Source organism: Columba livia, chromosome 10, assembly GCF_036013475.1.
Source record: "Columba livia isolate bColLiv1 breed racing homer chromosome 10, bColLiv1.pat.W.v2, whole genome shotgun sequence".
Taxonomy (NCBI): domain Eukaryota; kingdom Metazoa; phylum Chordata; class Aves; order Columbiformes; family Columbidae; genus Columba; species Columba livia.
Genome location: NC_088611.1, coordinates 9,577,196 through 9,596,571, shown reverse-complemented (window position 1 = coordinate 9,596,571; position 19,376 = coordinate 9,577,196). Strand labels below are relative to the sequence as shown.

The window sequence follows — 19,376 nt, the reverse complement described above, 5'->3', positions numbered from 1 at the left end:
TTGATCTTTCTAAGCGGTACTTAATGTAAGGAAATGTTATTCTGTCTTTTCCTGAAATGATTCCCAACTTTTCCATTTGCAATTCTTTCCCTTGTTAGGAAAGAATAATAGAGCGCTTGAAGGAGCAGAGGGAGCGAGATGACAGAGAAAGGCTTGAAGAAATTGAATCTTATAAAAAAGAAAACAAAGACCTGAAGGAGAAAGTTAATGCTTTACAAGCTGAACTGACAGAAAAAGAGGTCAGTCTTTTCAGTAAAATCTATGTTCTTCTGTGTCATTATGATGAAAGAAAGTGCACTAGGATTACTCTTGAATCACTTTTAAGTACTGAAATTGTGCCACTCCAGTGTTCAGCTTCTGAACTGCTATTTTCTTAAGCATTCTTCATAGTCCTCACCTTTGTACATAAAATATTGCTTCAGTTTTTGCATAGTTGTGTGTCATTATCTCTACTTTTTCCTTTACCTAAGCCTCTAGTAGGCTCAAATATTCCATTGTTGCTCCTGTTTGTCAGATAGAGCAATTGATTTCAAAGTAATTGTACCTCCAGAATACAATGTCAGCTTGTGTGTATTATGAATATTTCTGTGTTTCACTGTGTGCCAGCTCCTGTGGTTCCAGTTGGTTGTATTCTCAAAACGCTATCAATGCTTATCTTTGTGTCAACTGTTTTTGGGGCAGGGGAGGGGGAACAGGATCCGAGTGATTACTGAGTTGGCAATAAGTTAGTGTGCTGGTGACTAGGAATTAACTTTTTACTCTTGGTCATTTTTCAGTCTAGTTTAATCGATCTCAAAGAACATGCATCTTCATTGGCATCAGCAGGGCTGAAAAGAGACTCCAAACTTAAATCTTTAGAAATAGCCATAGAACAAAAGAAAGAAGAGTGTAGTAAGTTGGAAGCGCAGTTGAAAAAGGTAAGTTTCATCTTAAAACAAACAAACAAAATCAATCAGAAAAACAAAAATCAACATCCCACCCCCTCTGTCTGAAAAGATGCACTTATTTACTCTTCTGGAGTAAATCTAAAATCTACCCATCTTATGCTGTTTGCTGATGCTTGCATCAAATACTGCTGACTTTTTCATAAGAGGCTTGTACCCAAGCCAGCAGCGAGTCTCAGAAATTATCTTGAATAATACAAATAATTCCCTATATGAGGGAATTCTGAGAAGCTGCTGCAAATAGATGAGCTAGGAACAGGATGTCGGAGAGAAAGTAAAAGAGCAGAAATAAATTATCAAACCAGCAATTTCTATGTATATTAATTTATGCCATTATTAGAAGTAGCCTGAAGTGTTTGTAGCATAGGAAAAAACGGAAGACTTGTCCAGGAAATGCTGTACTTCTTAATAATAAGAAAAAAAATCTGCTTCAAAAATGGAAATTCTAGCTAGGTTTTATTTTGACCTTTTTTTTTTTTTTACTTTGTTAGTGAACCTGTTTGCAATAATTAAGTAACAAAATGGATAGTTTATCTCAGCTAGTAATTTAGTATTTCTATTCAGCAAGTAGTGGAAGCAGGCATTTAAAGGAAAACATACAAATCCTATATTTTATAACATCGTTTTATTAACATTGATGCATTAAATAGTTTTTGCTTAAATGATTTGCAAGTTTGTTGATGCCCTTTCTACCATACTTTGTTTCTTTGACCTTTTTCTGTGTCATTTCTGTGTCATGTGGTAATGTCTGCTCTCATGACATATTTGATGGGTTTGGGCATTATGTTTGCCTTCTGCAATTCATGACTAAATATATGTCAAACATTAATTTTTTTATATTGATATCTAACGTTTTATTTTCTAGAAAATAATGTTTGTTCTGTGAATATTACCACCATTAGGATAATATTCTGACACTCATTATCCAGGTTGAGTTGTTTCCTGATCTATTTAAGCAGTGTTCCAATAGCCTTACCTGTGAAGAAGGTCTTGCTATAAGTGTAAAGGATACTGGAACGTAAACCTTCTACTTCTATTATATTTTAATACAGAAAAAAATAGGTACAATTAGGTGCCTGTGCTATGATGTTTAGTTGTCGAGAGAAAGGAAGGGAATCTCCTTAAATAAACTTATACAAAAACCTTTAATGGAAACATAACTATTTTAAATGTTTGATAGCTTATAAATGCTCTTGATTTCAGGATAAGAATATCCAAAGAAGCTGTTTCTCTGGAAGTCCTTTCTTTTGCTTTAGCTTACTTTGTATTTCTTTACATTGCATTTCAGTACAAAATATACTTTGTTACAGTCTGAAGTATCGTAATTTTCTTCATTTAAAAAACTAGTTCAAAAATCCTACAAGCACAGATCACTTAAAAAAAAAATCAAAATTCACTTGAAGGACTTGAAATCATATGTCAGTCCTTTAGGATTGTACATATAAACACATCATATAGTCATGGAAAAATAAGGTCTTGTAAAAGTCAGAGAGTGTCTGAGACGTCTTTCATATAAACAGGGAGTATGTTCCCTGTGTATGAGTACAAAGGATTATTAAATGAAAGTTGAAAACATAATAGTTTTATTATATCACAAATACAGAAAAAAGCCCCAATGGAAATTCACCCAACACTTGTAGGAGACCAGGTATTTCCACAATAAAATGTGGTTACAACCTTCTTTGTGGGCATATTTAGTTGAACAGAAACAGTGACTGCTAATGACAGTAGACTCCAAACAGTAATTTTCAATTCACGTTTTCTCTAATAAAATACTTTATATTCAAACCTGTAAATATCCTGTGTTAAAAGTAATTGGTCCCCAGAAATCTACCTTCACCATGTTTTTACTTCTTAGGAAACTAACTGAAACAGAAATCTGGGTTATTCTTGCATATGTCTGAGTTAGAATAGAAGGGAACATCAACAGAGTTTGGAGTAAATTAACCTGCCTGTCCCATAAGTGTGCTTATGTGTGAACATTAACCACTGTGGAAGCTGGAAGGAATGGGCACAGTTTATAGCTTTTTTTTTCCAAAAGTGACTCCAAGGGGCTGTCTGTTATTCTAAGAAATTTAAATGCAGCTTGCACATTACTCCTCTCTTGAAAAATATCATAGAGAAGACATTTTCTTTAAGGTATTGTAAAATCATTACAGTTCAATGTTGATTTATGTGTTTTAACAAATTATATTAATAAATATGAAGATAATCTGTGCACATTTGCTATGAGTTAGTTTTCCATGAGCACTAATGGTAAGAAGTGCTATGCCTGAAAGAAAACATGTACAAGAGGCAAGTTCAAACAAAATCTGTAAATTTTAAAAAAGTGTATAATATTTTGAAGTTTCTCTGCCCTTATTTCCTCTCCTTCCTGTTTTTGGAGATAATAAGATTCGTTTGTTGATCATAAAGATGTTTTTGATTTGGTATGATTAGATGCAAATATTGTTCAGTATTACATGACTGGATTGTTTGCATTTCAGCAGGAGAAAACGTGTTGGTTCTAAAACTACTGTTATAATTTTAGAGACATATTTCAAAAAGTAATAAATAGGATATTCGTAAAGACCAGTTATTCATGTGACTGTGCTATATTTTGGTACACAAAATAATTTTTAAAACCTTAGCCATATTTATTAAACTTTTTGTGGCAAAGATAGAGGATTGAAATTCATATTAAAAAAAAATAATCATAAACCCCAGAAGAATGCTCAATGATTTTGTTTTTACCAAAATTCCACAGACTTTTTGTTGACTTACTTTGTATTGCTACTAGTGAAAGAACAACAGGAATTACCTAATAGGTAGCTAAGTGTCTTTATATATATATATATATATATATATATATATATATATATATATATATATGTGTGCATATATATATAATCTTATTATCCACTCTAGAATTTCCTCCTTTTTTTATTTTTCATTATCTTAAATTTACTTGCTTACTGACATATTTGCAGTTGCTAAAGTACTTTTTGCCAAGCTGTACTGTTTGAAGGTCATTCTGCATAGAAAATTCAGCCTTGTGTTAAACAAAAGGAAAGTAATAAATTTAATGATACAATTTAATTAATCTTTTATTATTACCGTCTTTGAAGCTTTGGTGATAAATCGCAGCCTCAGCCAAAAGCACTTTTCGTGATTCATTGCTTGAGACCAGCACTTAATGTATCATCAAAAGTGGACACCTTTCTTTATTTCATGGGTTATTTAACTTGAGAAAGAGAAAGTAACACAAACCCTAAATTTCTTACTCCAGCTATTCTTTTTTAGGAGCCAAAGTCAACATTTATGTTTCCCCAGTGCCTCTCACTTTCACCAAGGAATGTTTAGAATCTTAAATTTCTACCTTTTTATGACAAGTTCTTCTGTGCAAATGCACTGATTTTGTTGAGCTAATGCTGTTTTCCTGGATCTTTCCTTCTTTTCCTGTCTGTGCTTCACTCCTTTCCAACTTTGCAATGTAGCAAGCTGAGCAGTTGTTCAATCAGATGTACAATCCAGTAAGTTCTTTTTTAAAATGCCCGCTGTAACATATGAAAGCATGAGGATCCATTACTTTACTGTGTTGTGCTCTTCCTCTATGGAGCTTTGCGGAATACTTCTGATGCTCACTATGCCATATTTGTTATAGCCAAATAAATGAACTTTGTGGACTTCAAGGCCATTTGAAGAGTATGGAATGTATTAAATAGGTACATACAGTATTTCTGAGAAAACAAACATCCTAGCCTTTAGGTCCTCAACTTCTCCACTGGTAAAAGCATGCACACTTTTTTTATTTTGCTTTGCTTTGCTTTTTAGTTCCTCCTTCTGCAGTACTTTATTTGATCCTTCAAACTTGAATAGCTTCTAATTTATTCAGTTTATCTCAAGTGACTGAGTTGATTATGTGAATAATAATATCAAGGAAGTGACTGGTACTGTTTTCAAAAGTCTTTATGTTTAAAATAGTTCAGACCAGTTTTAGTCATAAAAGACTGTACACATTCAGCATATATAAATTAAGAATATGGGAACATGGCATTTAATTTAAGAAAATGCTGAAATATAAAATGCTGAATGCAAGAGGAAATGTTTGAAAAAGCTAAACAGTATTGCTTTGGTTTGTTTAGCATTTTTATTCTTGCCAATGTCTGCTTTAATTGCACAGTATCTACCTTTCTGAGTTGACCGTGTTCCTTTTTCAGTTTGAGGAAGAGTAGTAACAAACATTCTCTCTGCGGAGAACAGCTTTCATTTTTTCATCTGAGATTTAGACCTACATATAATGTTCTGTGAGCATCACAGGATAGGAAAAAAGATGTAACTGTAATAGCAATTTCCAAACTGTAGTTTATGTAGTAATCATAGTTGGAATTACCATGTAATTGGGTAGTATACATAGAAGAACTGGTTTTGTAGCTTAAGCAACGTGATACGATACATTAGGGAAGGTATTGCCTACACTGAAGTCAAAAGGAATTTTGCCATGAGTGTTAGCGGACCAGGATTCCAGCTTTGGAACTTATTGCTAAGTTCTGTAGCTTCTAACCCTGGAATGGACATGTCATGACTTATGTATGGGAAGTGTCCCATAGAACGTGCTGTGTTTGATAAAGTTATTGCTTAACTGCTTTTAGAATCCAGTTATAAATTAATTGTAAGTAGCATGAGACCTGATATTATCGCCTCTGGCATCCAGCACACTGCCGGTCAAGGAGCTTTTCCCCCCTTTTTGCTGTATCATCTTGGATAAACTTTGTGGTAGTTCTGTTTCTGTTCATTTCACTGTGCATGTCTTTTTGGACTGGAGGTTTTTTTGGTGTTCGTTTTCCCTTGAATTTCATAAATACTTTCCAGTCATTATTTCAGTATTAGTTATTTTGCTGTATGGAATTAGTCTATTTGTGTGCGGTATTTCAAAGTTGGTCAGTCCTTTTTTTATTTTTATTTTTTTTTTCTGCCTCTATGTGCTTAATTTTCAAGAGGACAGCCTGTTGGCATTTCTGAAATAATGGATGCAAGATCCTTTTCCTTTGGCACTGGGCAGCAATTATAGTATATCCATGAGACAGGTTTTCCTAAATAAACTTTTCTTGCTCATCTTCTTTCTTCTCCTACTTATACCAGTCTACTTTGAACAGTGCAAGTAGTAATGATCCTCTTCTTCCCCCAGACCACCCAAGATCTTGAAAAGAAATTGTGATTTGATTGAAATCGATGGCAATGTATTCTTTGAATGCCACAAGGCCAATATTTTACCTTTGTTCTCTGAGATGGCATATCAGTTAACAGAAACATTTTTTTGCACTGTAAATCATTACAATGCATTATTTAATAGAATATTTCCCTTTTGTTTTTTTTTTTTTTGAGAACAATAGTGTTCTAAAAAAATATGGTAATGTAATCTTAAAATACTGAAGTTTTAATGCTCTTTTGTTTACATGTGTCAGAGAAATAACAGTCAGTCTCTGAGTAGACCTTTTTTAGCCCATGAAGTAATGTAGTATTTTCTTTTTGTTGGAATGTGTTTTTTTTTTTCCACTGTGTCACACAGGTATCACCTCCAAGACTTTCATTTATTGCTGAATCCAATGGTTTTAAAATACAGCAATGGATAGAAGTTTTTTATTCTTAGATGCATTGGAGTACCAAAGTGGAGATGATATGGAAGGGGTGCAAATACTGCATACTCTACAGCAAATGGTCACAGCGTATTTGCCTGTGTGAATAAGAAGTTAAGAGAATTGGGCGCACATTTCTTCATATTTTGAAATTTGAAATTTTTGAAATACCAAATGAATTCTTTGGCAAAATTGGTTATTAGAAGTATTAGAAGTTACGTGATTGTTTTTGTACAGTAATAGAAGTATAATGATGTGCTTAGTTTGGAGTTCTGGTGGACCTTTTTCTAAATAATGACTTAATTTTCCAAATGCTCTATCACAGCTATGTCAGATTAAAATTTAGATTACTTGCAGGATCCACTCTAAATTGCATAGACCAGTCCCTGAAGTTAATTTTAAAAAGCTTTGAATTTTAAGGAGAATATAAAAAATTTAAGGTGACAGAAATTTTTTTTTTTAGTTTATTATAGAAAGTAATAAAATTTGAAGGATCTTACAAAGTAATTTCTTGCATGTAAATTCTGCTGTTCTGTTTATTTTTTCATTAAGTACTTGGTTGACATCTGTGTATGTTTGTGTCTGGAGCTTTAAAAAACAAATACTATATCCATCTATTTCTGTTATGCAAAACAATGCATGATGATTGTACTGTAAAATTTTAATAGACTAAATAATTCATGTTGCATGTTTGTGCCACACTGTTATGGTGTTTTGTAGGATATTTGTAGTTTACATAAGGATGTTAATTTAATTCTAAAGTGTTTGTAGTGCTTAGCAAATATCAGAACAGATACATAATTACTGTAAAAATTAGTGATCTTAATGAACTTAGTAGAGTGATATGCTATTTCTATTGAATTGTAAAAATAACATACAACACCACAATCACAGAACATCATAAACCAAGTGTGCTAGTTTCAAACTAGCCTAATCTGCACACACAAGTATTATCGTTTACAGATACAGAGATCAGTTACTTTGCTGCTGAAAGGTACGTGTGAACCAGTCACTCTTCTATGTAAAAGCCCCATCAAAACAGAAAGTGTATTCTTCCCAAGAAAAGAGAGAGCCTAGGGACAAAAAGAGACAGAAATGAAGAGGGGGGAAATATATATATATATATAAAAGAGGACAGCAATAATAGCTAGAGACTTCCTGATTCATGTCATAACTGTGCAGCTTCTGGTTAGAAGTGATCTAAGCCTGTCTCCTACAACCCACAAAAAGCCAAAGCAATCTGCCCTGGCCGGGCGGGAGCAGGGTCAACATCAGCTGAGCGGCCTTTCATCTCCTTTGGGCCTACTGTTCGACCTCAAAAGTCAAGTTCCATCTGTCAACAAATCACCCCCGATCTGTATATAACAACTTAAAAAGAAAAAAAAAAAACAAAACTAACAAACCAAAAAAAAAAACAACCCAAGTGCCTAGTTCAAATGCAAACACATCTTTCAAAGCCATAAAATAGAATAGGGCTCTAAGTAATGCTGTGCCTTTGTCTGAGGAATGTGAGATGGATTGTATTTTGCTTTCTTGTAATGTCAGCAGCTTTGTTTACAACATGACAATTCCCTTCAAGGGACTCATTGCAAGTCAGAGTACCACCTGCACAAAGCTCTTTTTCCAAAAATGTTTGATGTTCTTGCTCTCCCTTTTTATCTAACTTTCCTCCTTTTTTAAGGCAATGCCCTTGTATTGTAGAAATCTGATTCCTGCCAATAGTCCAAAAATGTTCTATAGGAAGTGCTTGTAAAAACAGAGGCAATTGACTTAATTGGTGGTTTGCAATACTGGGATATATATATTTTTTAAGAAGATTAGAATAATATGATGCTTGTCTTTCAACTCAATGTTTATCTTGATTGATATGTGACATTATGGATAATTGTGCTGCTCCTCAAAGCGCTGTGTAGGTTGGCTACTTACATCACACTAGATTTAATCATACCTTATAGGTTCCACTTCATGTTGAAAACCATGGGGAAATACAATGACCAAGTTTGTGCTACCAAATTTTCCAAAAACACATCCCACAAATATGGAACAGCATAAGTACCACAGAAAGCATAAGAATTGAAAATACTTTTGCAACTTGACATTAATTTCCTTAGCATGCTATTGACCCAAGGATTCTAAGGCTAAATTGAGGAATATAATTTATATATATTATTTCAGGTGATATTTTAGTTAAGCTATGCAGTAGATAGTTTGTTCAGTACATTTCTGAGCTGCTGTGTGACAGGAATATTCTATGATAGCTAAACATTTGGCACCTTTGCATTGCTGATGCTATCATGTTCTTGCCCAATTATATATTTTATCATAGAAAGTCCCATGTGGCAATGAGCAGCAGAAAACAAAACAAAACAGGCTTCTCTATCAGTTCTGCATTGCTGCTTCTCCTGGGTTAAAACTGGGGTAGAGATGCAGTTTAGGCTGAAGCTGAGAGTTCCTATCTGCTAAAGTGAAGACTGGTTAGAGGCAAGAAGGTGGGTGTTCTGGCTGTTTATGAAATGATGGAAGCAAGGTTGGCTAATAAGTGAATTATACCCAAAAATGAACAGAAGGTGATAGGGAGGAATACAAAAGTATGATAGCCTCTAGACTGGAATTGCAAAATTCTGCATCTACCCTTGGGATAGGAGGAAAAATCAAAGATTAGTAGTGAACAATGTGCTCTTTGCATGTTTCTTAGTATCTTAAAGGTGGAAGTTAGGTTGTATTTTTTTTTTTTCCTAGAGTGAATTTACCTTTATCAACATATGGAATTATTTTTTTTCTTTGCAAAAGAACACTTAGTGTTTATTCAGGAGAAATAAAACATTGCGTAATATCTTAATAGAGCTGATGGAAAATCAAAGTGGTTTGCAGCTGGAAATTGGTACACGGGCTCTCACATTATTGGCCCTGAGTCTGAGTATTGCATTCACTTAAAAAATTACAAAGCTAGCTGTAAATAAATTTCTTGACACAACACCAGATATAAAATAAATCAAAGCTTAGTATTAAAACAGGAGGATTTATGAAGATGAGAAGGAATCTGTTGCTAGCATCTCACTCAAACAGTAAAATCAAGCTACCCTTTGGATATTACTTGGAATGAGCCCTGTGTTAAGAAAAGTCCTGTATCTGCATAGAATTCAGGGCTGGAGCACATATTATAATCCAAAATAGACAATTTGAAGAGCAAGGCCAGTAAGTTTAGTAGGCTTCTCACGTAATTTCCTTGACTTATTTTGGTAAACAATCTCTCAGTGGGATAAATAGCACTTAAAATCTACTATGTTTTTACTTATCCTCATGCTTAAATGATATGTTACATGCAAACCTCCTAAGTTCCTTTTCTAGTAATTTCATTTTTTTTTTAGTTGTTGTATTTATACCAAACTGAGACTTGTTCTTTATTTATATAGAAGATTTTAACCATTGCAAAGAATATAAACATTCTAGTATCTGTAGTTTATATTAATTCTTTCCAAAACAAGCATGTTTCATTTTGATCTGCATTTCTTTCGTTGCTTGCTTGCATTGTCTGTTCCCTGAAATTAAGAGGATAAATAAATCCACATCTCTGCCTAGTAAGATAGTTGGAGGACCTTCAGTTCTAAATATCCTGAATTTCTGTAAAATTCCCATATGTTCAGAGAATGTTATCTGAATTTTCTATGTTTAATGTGCACTGCCTTAAACTACTTGTTTTTTCCTTGCCTGCTCTTTCAAGATGCCAATTAGGAATAATGGGAAGCAAGGGGTAGGCTAAGCGTTGCAGTGCATTGTTGTTTCCATCTGTCTGTGATTATTCCAGCCAACAGTTTAAAGCACTTGATGCCAGATCATGCTCCCATTGAAGTTAATTGGGTTTTTGCCATTAGGTTTGATGGGAGTAAGATTGGGCTCTGCACTGTTGTTGTATTCATTGCCTTCTTTCTCGTCTGTGAAATTGCCACCCACCCATGCATGTGTTTGCCAGGTTTGTGCCGTTTTCACCAATGGGCTTGTTCTTCTGATGTTTCAGGTTAAGTATTAATGATAGGAGGAAAAGGATTATCGGGTAAAATGTCTGCTGAAAGCAACTTTTAGCTTATTGGTATGTCTTCTAAAACCAACACTGCATAAAAACAGTGTATATATATGGGGAAAGAGAAATTGCTTATGTATTTAAAACACTTTAAAAGGCTAATGTGAGTTAAATAAATTACAAGATTATTCTTTTATTAAAAACAAAAACACACCCTTAAAGTATGATTGATTTAATATGTAAAAAAACATTAATAAATCCCGTCCTTCCTCAAGATTGGTAGCATTGACTCTAATTTTAAACTATGAAGAGATTTTCATTCCTTTTTATAATGCTTCTGTAGAAAATATTGTCATCAGACAGAAATACCCATAATCCTTTTAATGAAAATTCAAACTCTGAGACTGAAGAAGTAAAGGTCCCTAAGCTATATAAATTATTGTCATCCTTATGTTTTGGTATTTTTTTTATTTAAATGAAGGCTCACGAGGCTGAAGAGGATGCACGGATGAATCCAGAATTTGCAGACAGAATGAAACAGCTTGATAAAGAGGCATCTTACTATAGAGAAGAATGTGGCAAAGCTCAGGCTGAGGTTGACAGACTTCTAGAAATACTCAAGGAAGTAGAAAATGAGAAGAATGACAAAGATAAGAAAATTGCTGAGTTAGAAAGGTAATTCTTGTATTTGTCTTACATTGAATGACATTTTTATTTTCTTGATCTTCATTGCAGAGCAGAATATGTTTTTAACAGAATATTTGTTATGTCTTGTAAAATTGAATCAGAAATTGGAAAAAAAAAAGGCTACCTCAGAACGGTATCTCCTGTCTGCTGACTTCGGAACAATTTAACGTTTCCACTTTATAAGCAGTCTCCCTAAAAGGAACACATATAGGAAAAACCATATGCAATGTACAGCAGCAACAACCTTCCCAGAAAACCTTGTTGGAGTGCCAAATCAAATCTGTCCTCACGCTTGTTTTGTCAGTGTGAACAGCATCACTGGTTCTCAGAGTCCTGAAAAGTATCGGAAAGTATTTCTAACAAGTCTTATGACTATTTAGTAATAGCGATAACTATTTCTCAGTGTTTTTGTAGTCTTTGTTGGCTTCAAATGAATGTTTTCTGATGTGGACTGGGCAGTGTTTGTCTTATTTTTTGGAAGGTTGTATAGTCTTTCCTTAATGGAGACAGGAGGGTTTTAGGATCCATTGGTTTCATGCCCTTCATAATGAAACAGTTCTTGGAAACTTCTCCCATATGGTATCCTGCAATTTATTTGATTTATAAGCAATTTATTTTGATCAGATTTCTTTGTTCCCTTCCTGTACTTATCTACTTTTGGACAAATGCAAGAAAGAAGTTTTTGTTTTGAAATATTTTATATAATTGTTTTCTAGTGATCAAGTCAGAAAAAAAAGTGCTTCATAGTTCCAAAAGAGAAGTTTAAGGGGTGTCATTGTTGTGATTATTGCTCTAGTTCCAGTCAAGACATAGCAGTTCTCTGTCCTATTAGGGACAACTACCATGAAAGAGGGGAAGATCTGCCGGAAATGTTGTTGCCTCAGGGGAAGGAAAACAGACCCGACTTGGAAAGGAAGATGTGTAGAGCATCTTTTATCTGATGATGGCTTAGCAACCTTCACAGTTATCTGTTCCAAAACTTATCTTTCTCTGCAGATATTTGGCAAAGGTTTAATAGTGGTAATAATGAATGCTTTATAGTTATCAAAGTGTCATGAGAACAAAGACGTCAAATTTAAAGTGTAGAAGGAAGATTTGTACTTGAAATAGAGCTGAATGTTTACATGAGGATAACTTTAATTAGCAGTTACCTCTCTCAACACATCAGAAAGAGTTTAGAATACTTTGGTGTTTGCATTGATTTTATTGTGTAAAGCAGATGCCGGAGGGAGCTGGTAATGAAGACCGGTCACTTTGTTTGGCTGTGAGTTCTGCCTAAACTCTGCTGGATCTTAAAGCAGCATATTGGAAAAAAGATTACACAATTAGTGAGTTCTTGTGGTGAAGAAAGTGTTGTCTATTCCATCCGTTGGTACATGTTCTGCAGGGTTGGTTAGAGACCTAGGCTTGTAATATAGTGACTGCAGGTGTGGGCACGCTGGTGAAAACTGACTGTATAGTTTTTACAGAAACAGTAACTGATATCCTCACTGGGATATAAAACCTACTGAATTATTGTGTGACACTAGATACAATAGTAGGCATGTTAAACTTTTGCTCAGGAAGGTAATCTTAAGAGATTTATTAAGTAGCAATCATGTACATGTTCAATAGTTGAATATTAAAATGACAAGATCAAAAGGTGAACATGATGAAGTAGTGAAGCTTGTGACTGATTTAATTTGATTTAAATATTTTATATTAAAAAGAGATAAAGAATTGATATAGCTCAGTAGATTTATTTGGAGTAAATATGAGAGTTATTGATTACAAAACAATTATTACAAAAAATAAGGAACCAAGGGTTACAGAGATATTACTATGGCCTTGTAAGTCCTCTTCTTACTGTCTGAGAACCCTGTAACAAGTTATACAATGGACTAATTTTTTTTTATTCAATGCACTTTTATCAGTGAAATTTTGGGAAGGTGATTTCCAGTCTGTTATTGTTGATGAGGGTGTTGATAGTGAACTAAGCAGAAAATAATTTGGAACACTGAGTAAGCACAGACTTATTTGTACAGGATCTGCAATACTTTCAATGTGATAAAGTAGTTAAGCTTTGCTATGAACCTTTAAGTGCTTCTGTAATTCTTACAGTGAGTTCTCTGTGGCATGACCAAGCTAAGGACAGTAGGTTGCAATTTTTTGGGAATAATCATGTTCTAAGATTTGTTTGTGATTTCTATTGACTTTAATACAGTTTCTGCCTTGATTTAGCTTAACTGCAGCTTTCAAGATTAATTCCAAATTCCTACACACACAGTATATGTAAGTTAATTATTGTAAACTAGGAAAAAAAAAAAAAGTAAGTTATCTTTTAATGTGATTTTCTTGCTTCAGAAACTATCACACTTCTAGGTTGCATCACTTAAGATGCCAGTGGGGGTCCTGGTGGACAGCAGGATGACCATGAGCCAGCACTGTGCCCTTGTGGCCAGAAAGGCCAGTGGCACTCTGGCGGGTATTAGAAGGAGGGTGGTCAGTAGGTCAGAGAGGGTCTCCTTCCCCTCTACTCTGCCCTGGTGAGACCACACCTGGAATATTGTGTCCAGTTCTGGGCCCCTCAGTTCCAGAAGGACAGGGAACTGCTGGAGAGAGTCCAGCACAGCGCAACGAAGATGATTAAGGGAGTGGAGCATCTCCCTTATGAGGAAAGGCTGAGAGAGCTGGGGCTCTTTAACTTGCAGGAGACTGAGGGGTGACCTCATGAATGTTTACAAATATATAAAGGGTCAGTGCCACGAGGATGGACCCAGGCTCTTCTCGGTGACAACCAACGGTAGGATAAGGGGTAATGGGTTGAAACTGGAACACAAGAGGTTCCACTTAAATTTGAGGAAAAACTTCTTCTCAGTGATGGTGACAGACACTGGAACAGGCTGCCCAGGGGGGTTGTGGAGTCTCCTACTCTGGAGACATTCAAAACCTGCCTGGACACCTTCCTGTGTAACCTTATCTAAGTGTTCCTGCTCCGGCAGGGGGTTGGACTAGATGATCTTTCGAGGTCACTTCCAATCCCTGACATTCTGTGATACTGTGTAACTCATTTTAAGATGCAGTTTGGTACGTGGATGAACCTGATGATGAAATGTGGCTACCTGCAGCTGCGTGCACAAGTTGAACCAGATTATTCCACACTGTCTTGTGCTCTTACAAGAACAATGTGGTTAGCAACCTGTGTGCTTTTCATTTCTGTGTTAACTTTACCTTACTTAACATTCTATAAATTTCTATGCAAACATGTTGCTTCTATTAAGAGAGGTTTCTTCAGGATGAAAGCTGTAACTTAAGTGCTCTCAGAATGTAAGAAAGGCCAGCATCCCATTGCCTGTGTTCTGCCCCTTTGGATTAAATCATAATGAATGGGAGAAGAAAGGACCCTGCATGGGCATGTGTGAAACTGAGGATGAAAAAGGAGCGGAGAGGCTGCCCTTACAGGTTCTGACACTGTAAACAATATTCCAGCTGTTCTTTGGACCCTGATTTAAAGCATTTAGTGGGACAACAAATACCATACAGGAAAGTAGTGTATTTGGAGCAAGACAACTAGATTAATAACTACTTTCTCAGGTGGGACCATATTTAAATATCCCTGTTAACAGTTGCTTTGAGTACCCTTACTGGAGAGACCAGAGTGCCTATCAAGCATGTCAGGACACTGTGGTCTTTTAACTTTAGTCATCCCTGAGAACATAGAAAGAGTTTGGGCAAAGGCTGATAATACGAGATAGAGCAGGACTAGCATATTACCTGCCACCTTTAAGATAACTGGCTATGATCTAACCTGTCTGGTAAAGGATAAAGATTGCAATCCTAATCAGACTGTTGCTGGTTTAAGAGTGAAATACTGCAGCTTGGTGATGAAGTGGTAAGAACATAGTGTAGATGCTGAAATCTTGGATATGCTTTTCTATACTGGTATGTTTGATAGTCAGTCATTTGCTTGATTGAGTGTAGCTTCTCAGCAAAGCTTACAACAATATGAAAGTTCATTTGAAAATCCTATACTACCTATGAGACAAAAGCAATTTACTTTTAAAAAAGCACTTTGTTTTTTTGTTATCCGCTTCTCATATGCAGTGGTAAGTTTTGCGTAATAACACTGTACATGCACATTTAAGGTCTTGGGGTGTTCAGACTACAATTAATTCATTCTGAATTGATTTAGATTTGAATTCTGATGAAAATAAGTCCACACAGCACTGGTGATTCATTGCATAAATGACAAACCATCAAGATATGGAATAATTGTGTTAAAAAAAAGTATTTTTTTGGCTTTAAAAACATTTCCCTTTCATAAGTGAATGAAAAACTGTGCACTAGTGACAGGTCTAAGGATTAGTCTAACTGGGTGTTGGACAGGGATCTTTTCTGCCTTACTTAATTGAAAGGGCATGTTAGGTGTTTTTTAACAAAGAAGTTGTCAAGCAGCGATGTATTTTCAGTGATGAAGTATTAACCTTAATCTTCAGACTGAAGGAAAAAAATTGCTGTCAGCATTGGGGGTGGGGGGCAATCTCTGTCTTTGATTATTAAGTACAGTATTTGATTATTAAGTACAGTGCTTTGTGAACTTCTAAATGGTATCTTTAAATAAGATGTCAAATTGTTTAGCTGTTGGCTATTGTGAGAAGACTTGATGAATGTGGGTCACCAAACCTATGCAGGTTCAAAAAAAATGTTGTGGTATATAATGAGACATTTGTGACACTGCAAGTCTACCAATATCCACCTAATTTATTTGTTCCCTTTGGTGTATGCATTTGGATGGTTATAAATACAGCTGATTTTCCACAGTCCACAACTGACAAGGTGCCATTTTACTTTGAAATTTCAGTTTCATTTGGTGCATGGAAAAGATGTACTCTTGCAGAAGTTTTACTTTATTTGTTGCTTTCCCTTCCCTTTCCTTTTCCTTTTTTTTTTTTTTTTTTTTTTTTAATGAAATCTGCTACTATAACATCTGCTTGTTATATTTTTAAAGAACTAATATGTTCCTCCCTTTATTCTCTTTTATTGTCTTCTTTCCTATCTGTTTTTCTCCAAACTGCTGCTTTCCTCCCTACTCCAACCAGCTTGACTTCCAGGTCAGTATTTTCTGCTCTCTTAATTAATTGCTCTTTCTGCAATTAAGGTTTTCATTGATGCTTCATTTGTTTGGCCATTTTCATTCCATATTAATAACTTCTGTTTGTCTCTTTTCTTTTTCTTCTTATGTTATTTATTCCACCTGTCCCTATTGTGAAGCTTTTGGTCCTTCCATTTCTAGATCAGAAACTTCACAGTAAATGAATGCTTTTGTCAAAAGTCTGTAAGAAAAAAATGTTTATTAACAACATATTCAATTCATATGTTGTTTTGTGTGAAGCTTTTTTTCTTCTTCCAGTTTTACTTTTATTATCTTTGTTTAGGGAGTTCAACAACAGGAATAACATTTAGGTAGACAACCTAGGCCAGTAGGTAATAGAGTGAATGATGACAATATAGTTTATATAGTTTGTTTATATAGTTTGGACTACAGGTTCATCTGCTTCTTTTTTTCCCCATTCATTTGAGATTGTAGCTTTTTTTTTTTTTTCCCCTTTTTTCCTGTGTCAGGTATTTAAGACAGTTCTATAGTCTTAAGATGATCCCTTATTTTTCAATTTCTGAAACTTCTGATTAAAACTTGCACAAGGTTTTGTCTTCTGTACAGAAGGAGCTTTGTTTTAGACAGGAACAGACCTGGTTTTCAATCATTATCAAAGTAGAAAGTGTTTACTTCTTCACAAATCAATCATACTGGAGTATAAAGGAGTGTGTGTACTGCAAAGACTTTCTAGGTGGATTTCAGGTACCAAAGTTTTGCATTTGCAGATATGGGCCCAGGTATGAGGTTGCCATGCAGAACATTTGACTAGAATCATGCAAATGTCCAGTCTGCCTCTATAATGTGTTCAGATCTAAAGCTTTCAGAGTTTTAACATCAATATATACTTTCTGTACAGCATTGTTCTTTATTCATGTAGAAGCAGAGCTTGTCAGTTTGTGAGAGTTTTGGTATCTTAGTCTCAAAACCAAGCACAGTTCACATTTCATGGTTCAGATGCATTGGAGGGGTTTCTGACATAGATGCCTTCAAACTGGTTGTTTGGGTTTTTTTTGGCGTTTGTTTTGTTTTACTTAAACTATTTATTTTCAGAGTCTTCCAGAAATTAATTAAATGCATTTACTCTAGAGTTGTCTATGATGAAATTATTGTCTGAATATGACCACTCTGGAGTTGCTGTCAGAACATACTCAACATAGATTGAAAATCTGTCTAGCCAGAAAGAGCTTAAAGAAAAGTATTATGGTCTGTGGTTGTCATTATGGTTGATTTCACTGGAATTCAATGATTGGTATGCAGAAACATTTGTTCAGCAGTCAAAGGTGCAATTTCTGTTCTGTTTTATTGACCTAAAAAACCAGCTGACCTAGCTGAAGCAAACTGTCCTCATAACCCTACCAACTTTCACCCTTAGAGTCCTAGAGAAGTTGTAGCATAAGATTAGAGTTTATTGTGGGATTTCAGTGAGGTGCTAAGTTTTTGCAGCTTGAATCATCATTAAGGTCAAAACTTAATTTAAGAAACAGATCTATTAATTTATTTTGTGCTAATCAATATGTCCTTAGCTGTCATTTTATTAATCCACATTTATATGAAGTTAGAATGATTGGAAAGATGCTGCATATTTTATAACATGATGGGCTATTGATACTGATGACAAACCGTAAAATCTAATACATTGGCATAAACCCTCCCCTGGCTGTGTGCAGCTACATATACAATTAAAAGAATGTTCTAAGCACAAGAATCAGTGCAGTAACTTTTTTTTTGATTTTCATTTAGGTTACAGCAGGTTCTATATTCCCCAAACTTTTCTGCCAGCAGATAAAGAAGAGATTGATATTTTCCCCATGTATAATATATTGACCAGTGCTAAAAGTTTTCCCATCAGCCTCTGCTCTTGGCCTTCCTAGCTGTTTCCGTGGGAGCCTAGAGCTCAATGAGATGTGTAAGGCAAGGTTTAACAGAGTTTTAAATTTAACTTAAGAGCCTTCCACAGTTTTGTCAAATGTCAGTTTGATGGTTCCAAGGGCAGAGTGATATGTTGTTCAAAGATAATTTCCCTGGAGAAATTGAGATAGTGTACTAATGAAAACTGAGAGAATCTGTGATATACATTACTCTTCTGAGAGACTGGTTATGCTGAGTGAGAAACATAGTTGTCACATTGGATAACAGGGAAATTGTTGTCATGTCTTTCTGGTTTAGTCTGTTTGCTACATACACAGAATCAACATTACAATTAATTGTTTTGAAAGAGATGAAGATTTGCTAAGAGATTATTTAGATTTATAAGATTACATATGTGGTTTTGAATTTAAGTACAATTAGATTTCATTTTATTTAAGAAATAGTAAAGTAGAAAGTTTATTTCCTTGGATGTGAATGGGTCCCTGGGACAGGGCAATGCATTGTTGTTCATTTTTATCCCAGTCTTGAACCTGTCTACTTAGTTCTATTCTTTGCCCTTTCAATTTGCTTAAAGACATGCAGAGGTTAAAATAATAATTTCTGAGACAATTATCAATGGATTATTTAAATAAGGAAGGATATTATGTAATTTCTCAGTGATGTGCTTTTTTTTGTTGTTGTTGATTTGGGGTGTTAGTACTCTGTGGAAGTAAATGCATATGCAACATCAACTTGATATGAGGAGGAAAGATCTCTATATCTCTGAAGGAAAAATGTCCACTTTCTATTGGGTTGGACCTGAAACCACAATTCTGTGTTGGGGAAGTGAGAACATAAGGAACTATTTCTCTTTGTGTTTCATGGTTACTACTTTCAAGACAAAATATTTCTTAGGCTTTTCTAGATCTGCTGCTTCCACGAGTTTTCCTCAGGGGGAAGATCCACAAGAGCATATTTCTTTACATCCCGAATGTGTGAATGAAATAACCCCAGAGCTGCTTTTGCCTGGGGAGCCCGTGCCTGCCTGGGTGCAATGCTCTCAGGATTCCCTGTGTGAAGTGGAGGGGGCTGTGTGTGGAGAATCATTGTGAGATAGCACAGCTTACCCT

The 19,376-nt window shown here is 35.0% G+C and overlaps 1 protein-coding gene across 28 annotated transcripts in view; it reads left to right on the top strand.

The window, feature by feature from the left end:
* ERC2 (ELKS/RAB6-interacting/CAST family member 2) overlaps nt 1-19,376 on the top strand; it is a 439,127-nt gene that overhangs the window by 167,541 nt on the left and 252,210 nt on the right. For 12 of the 28 annotated variants that reach the window (XM_065074517.1, XM_065074525.1, XM_065074524.1 and 9 more), the window contains 6 exons: nt 99-239; nt 777-917; nt 4,421-4,456; nt 10,281-10,310; nt 11,059-11,252; nt 16,343-16,354. In XM_065074517.1, the coding sequence (XP_064930589.1) occupies nt 99-239; nt 777-917; nt 4,421-4,456; nt 10,281-10,310; nt 11,059-11,252; nt 16,343-16,354 (554 nt within the window). The remainder of the gene's footprint in view (nt 1-98; nt 240-776; nt 918-4,420; nt 4,457-10,280; nt 10,311-11,058; nt 11,253-16,342; nt 16,355-19,376) is intronic. The other 16 variants (XM_065074527.1, XM_065074529.1, XM_065074546.1 and 13 more) reach the window with 10 other exon arrangements.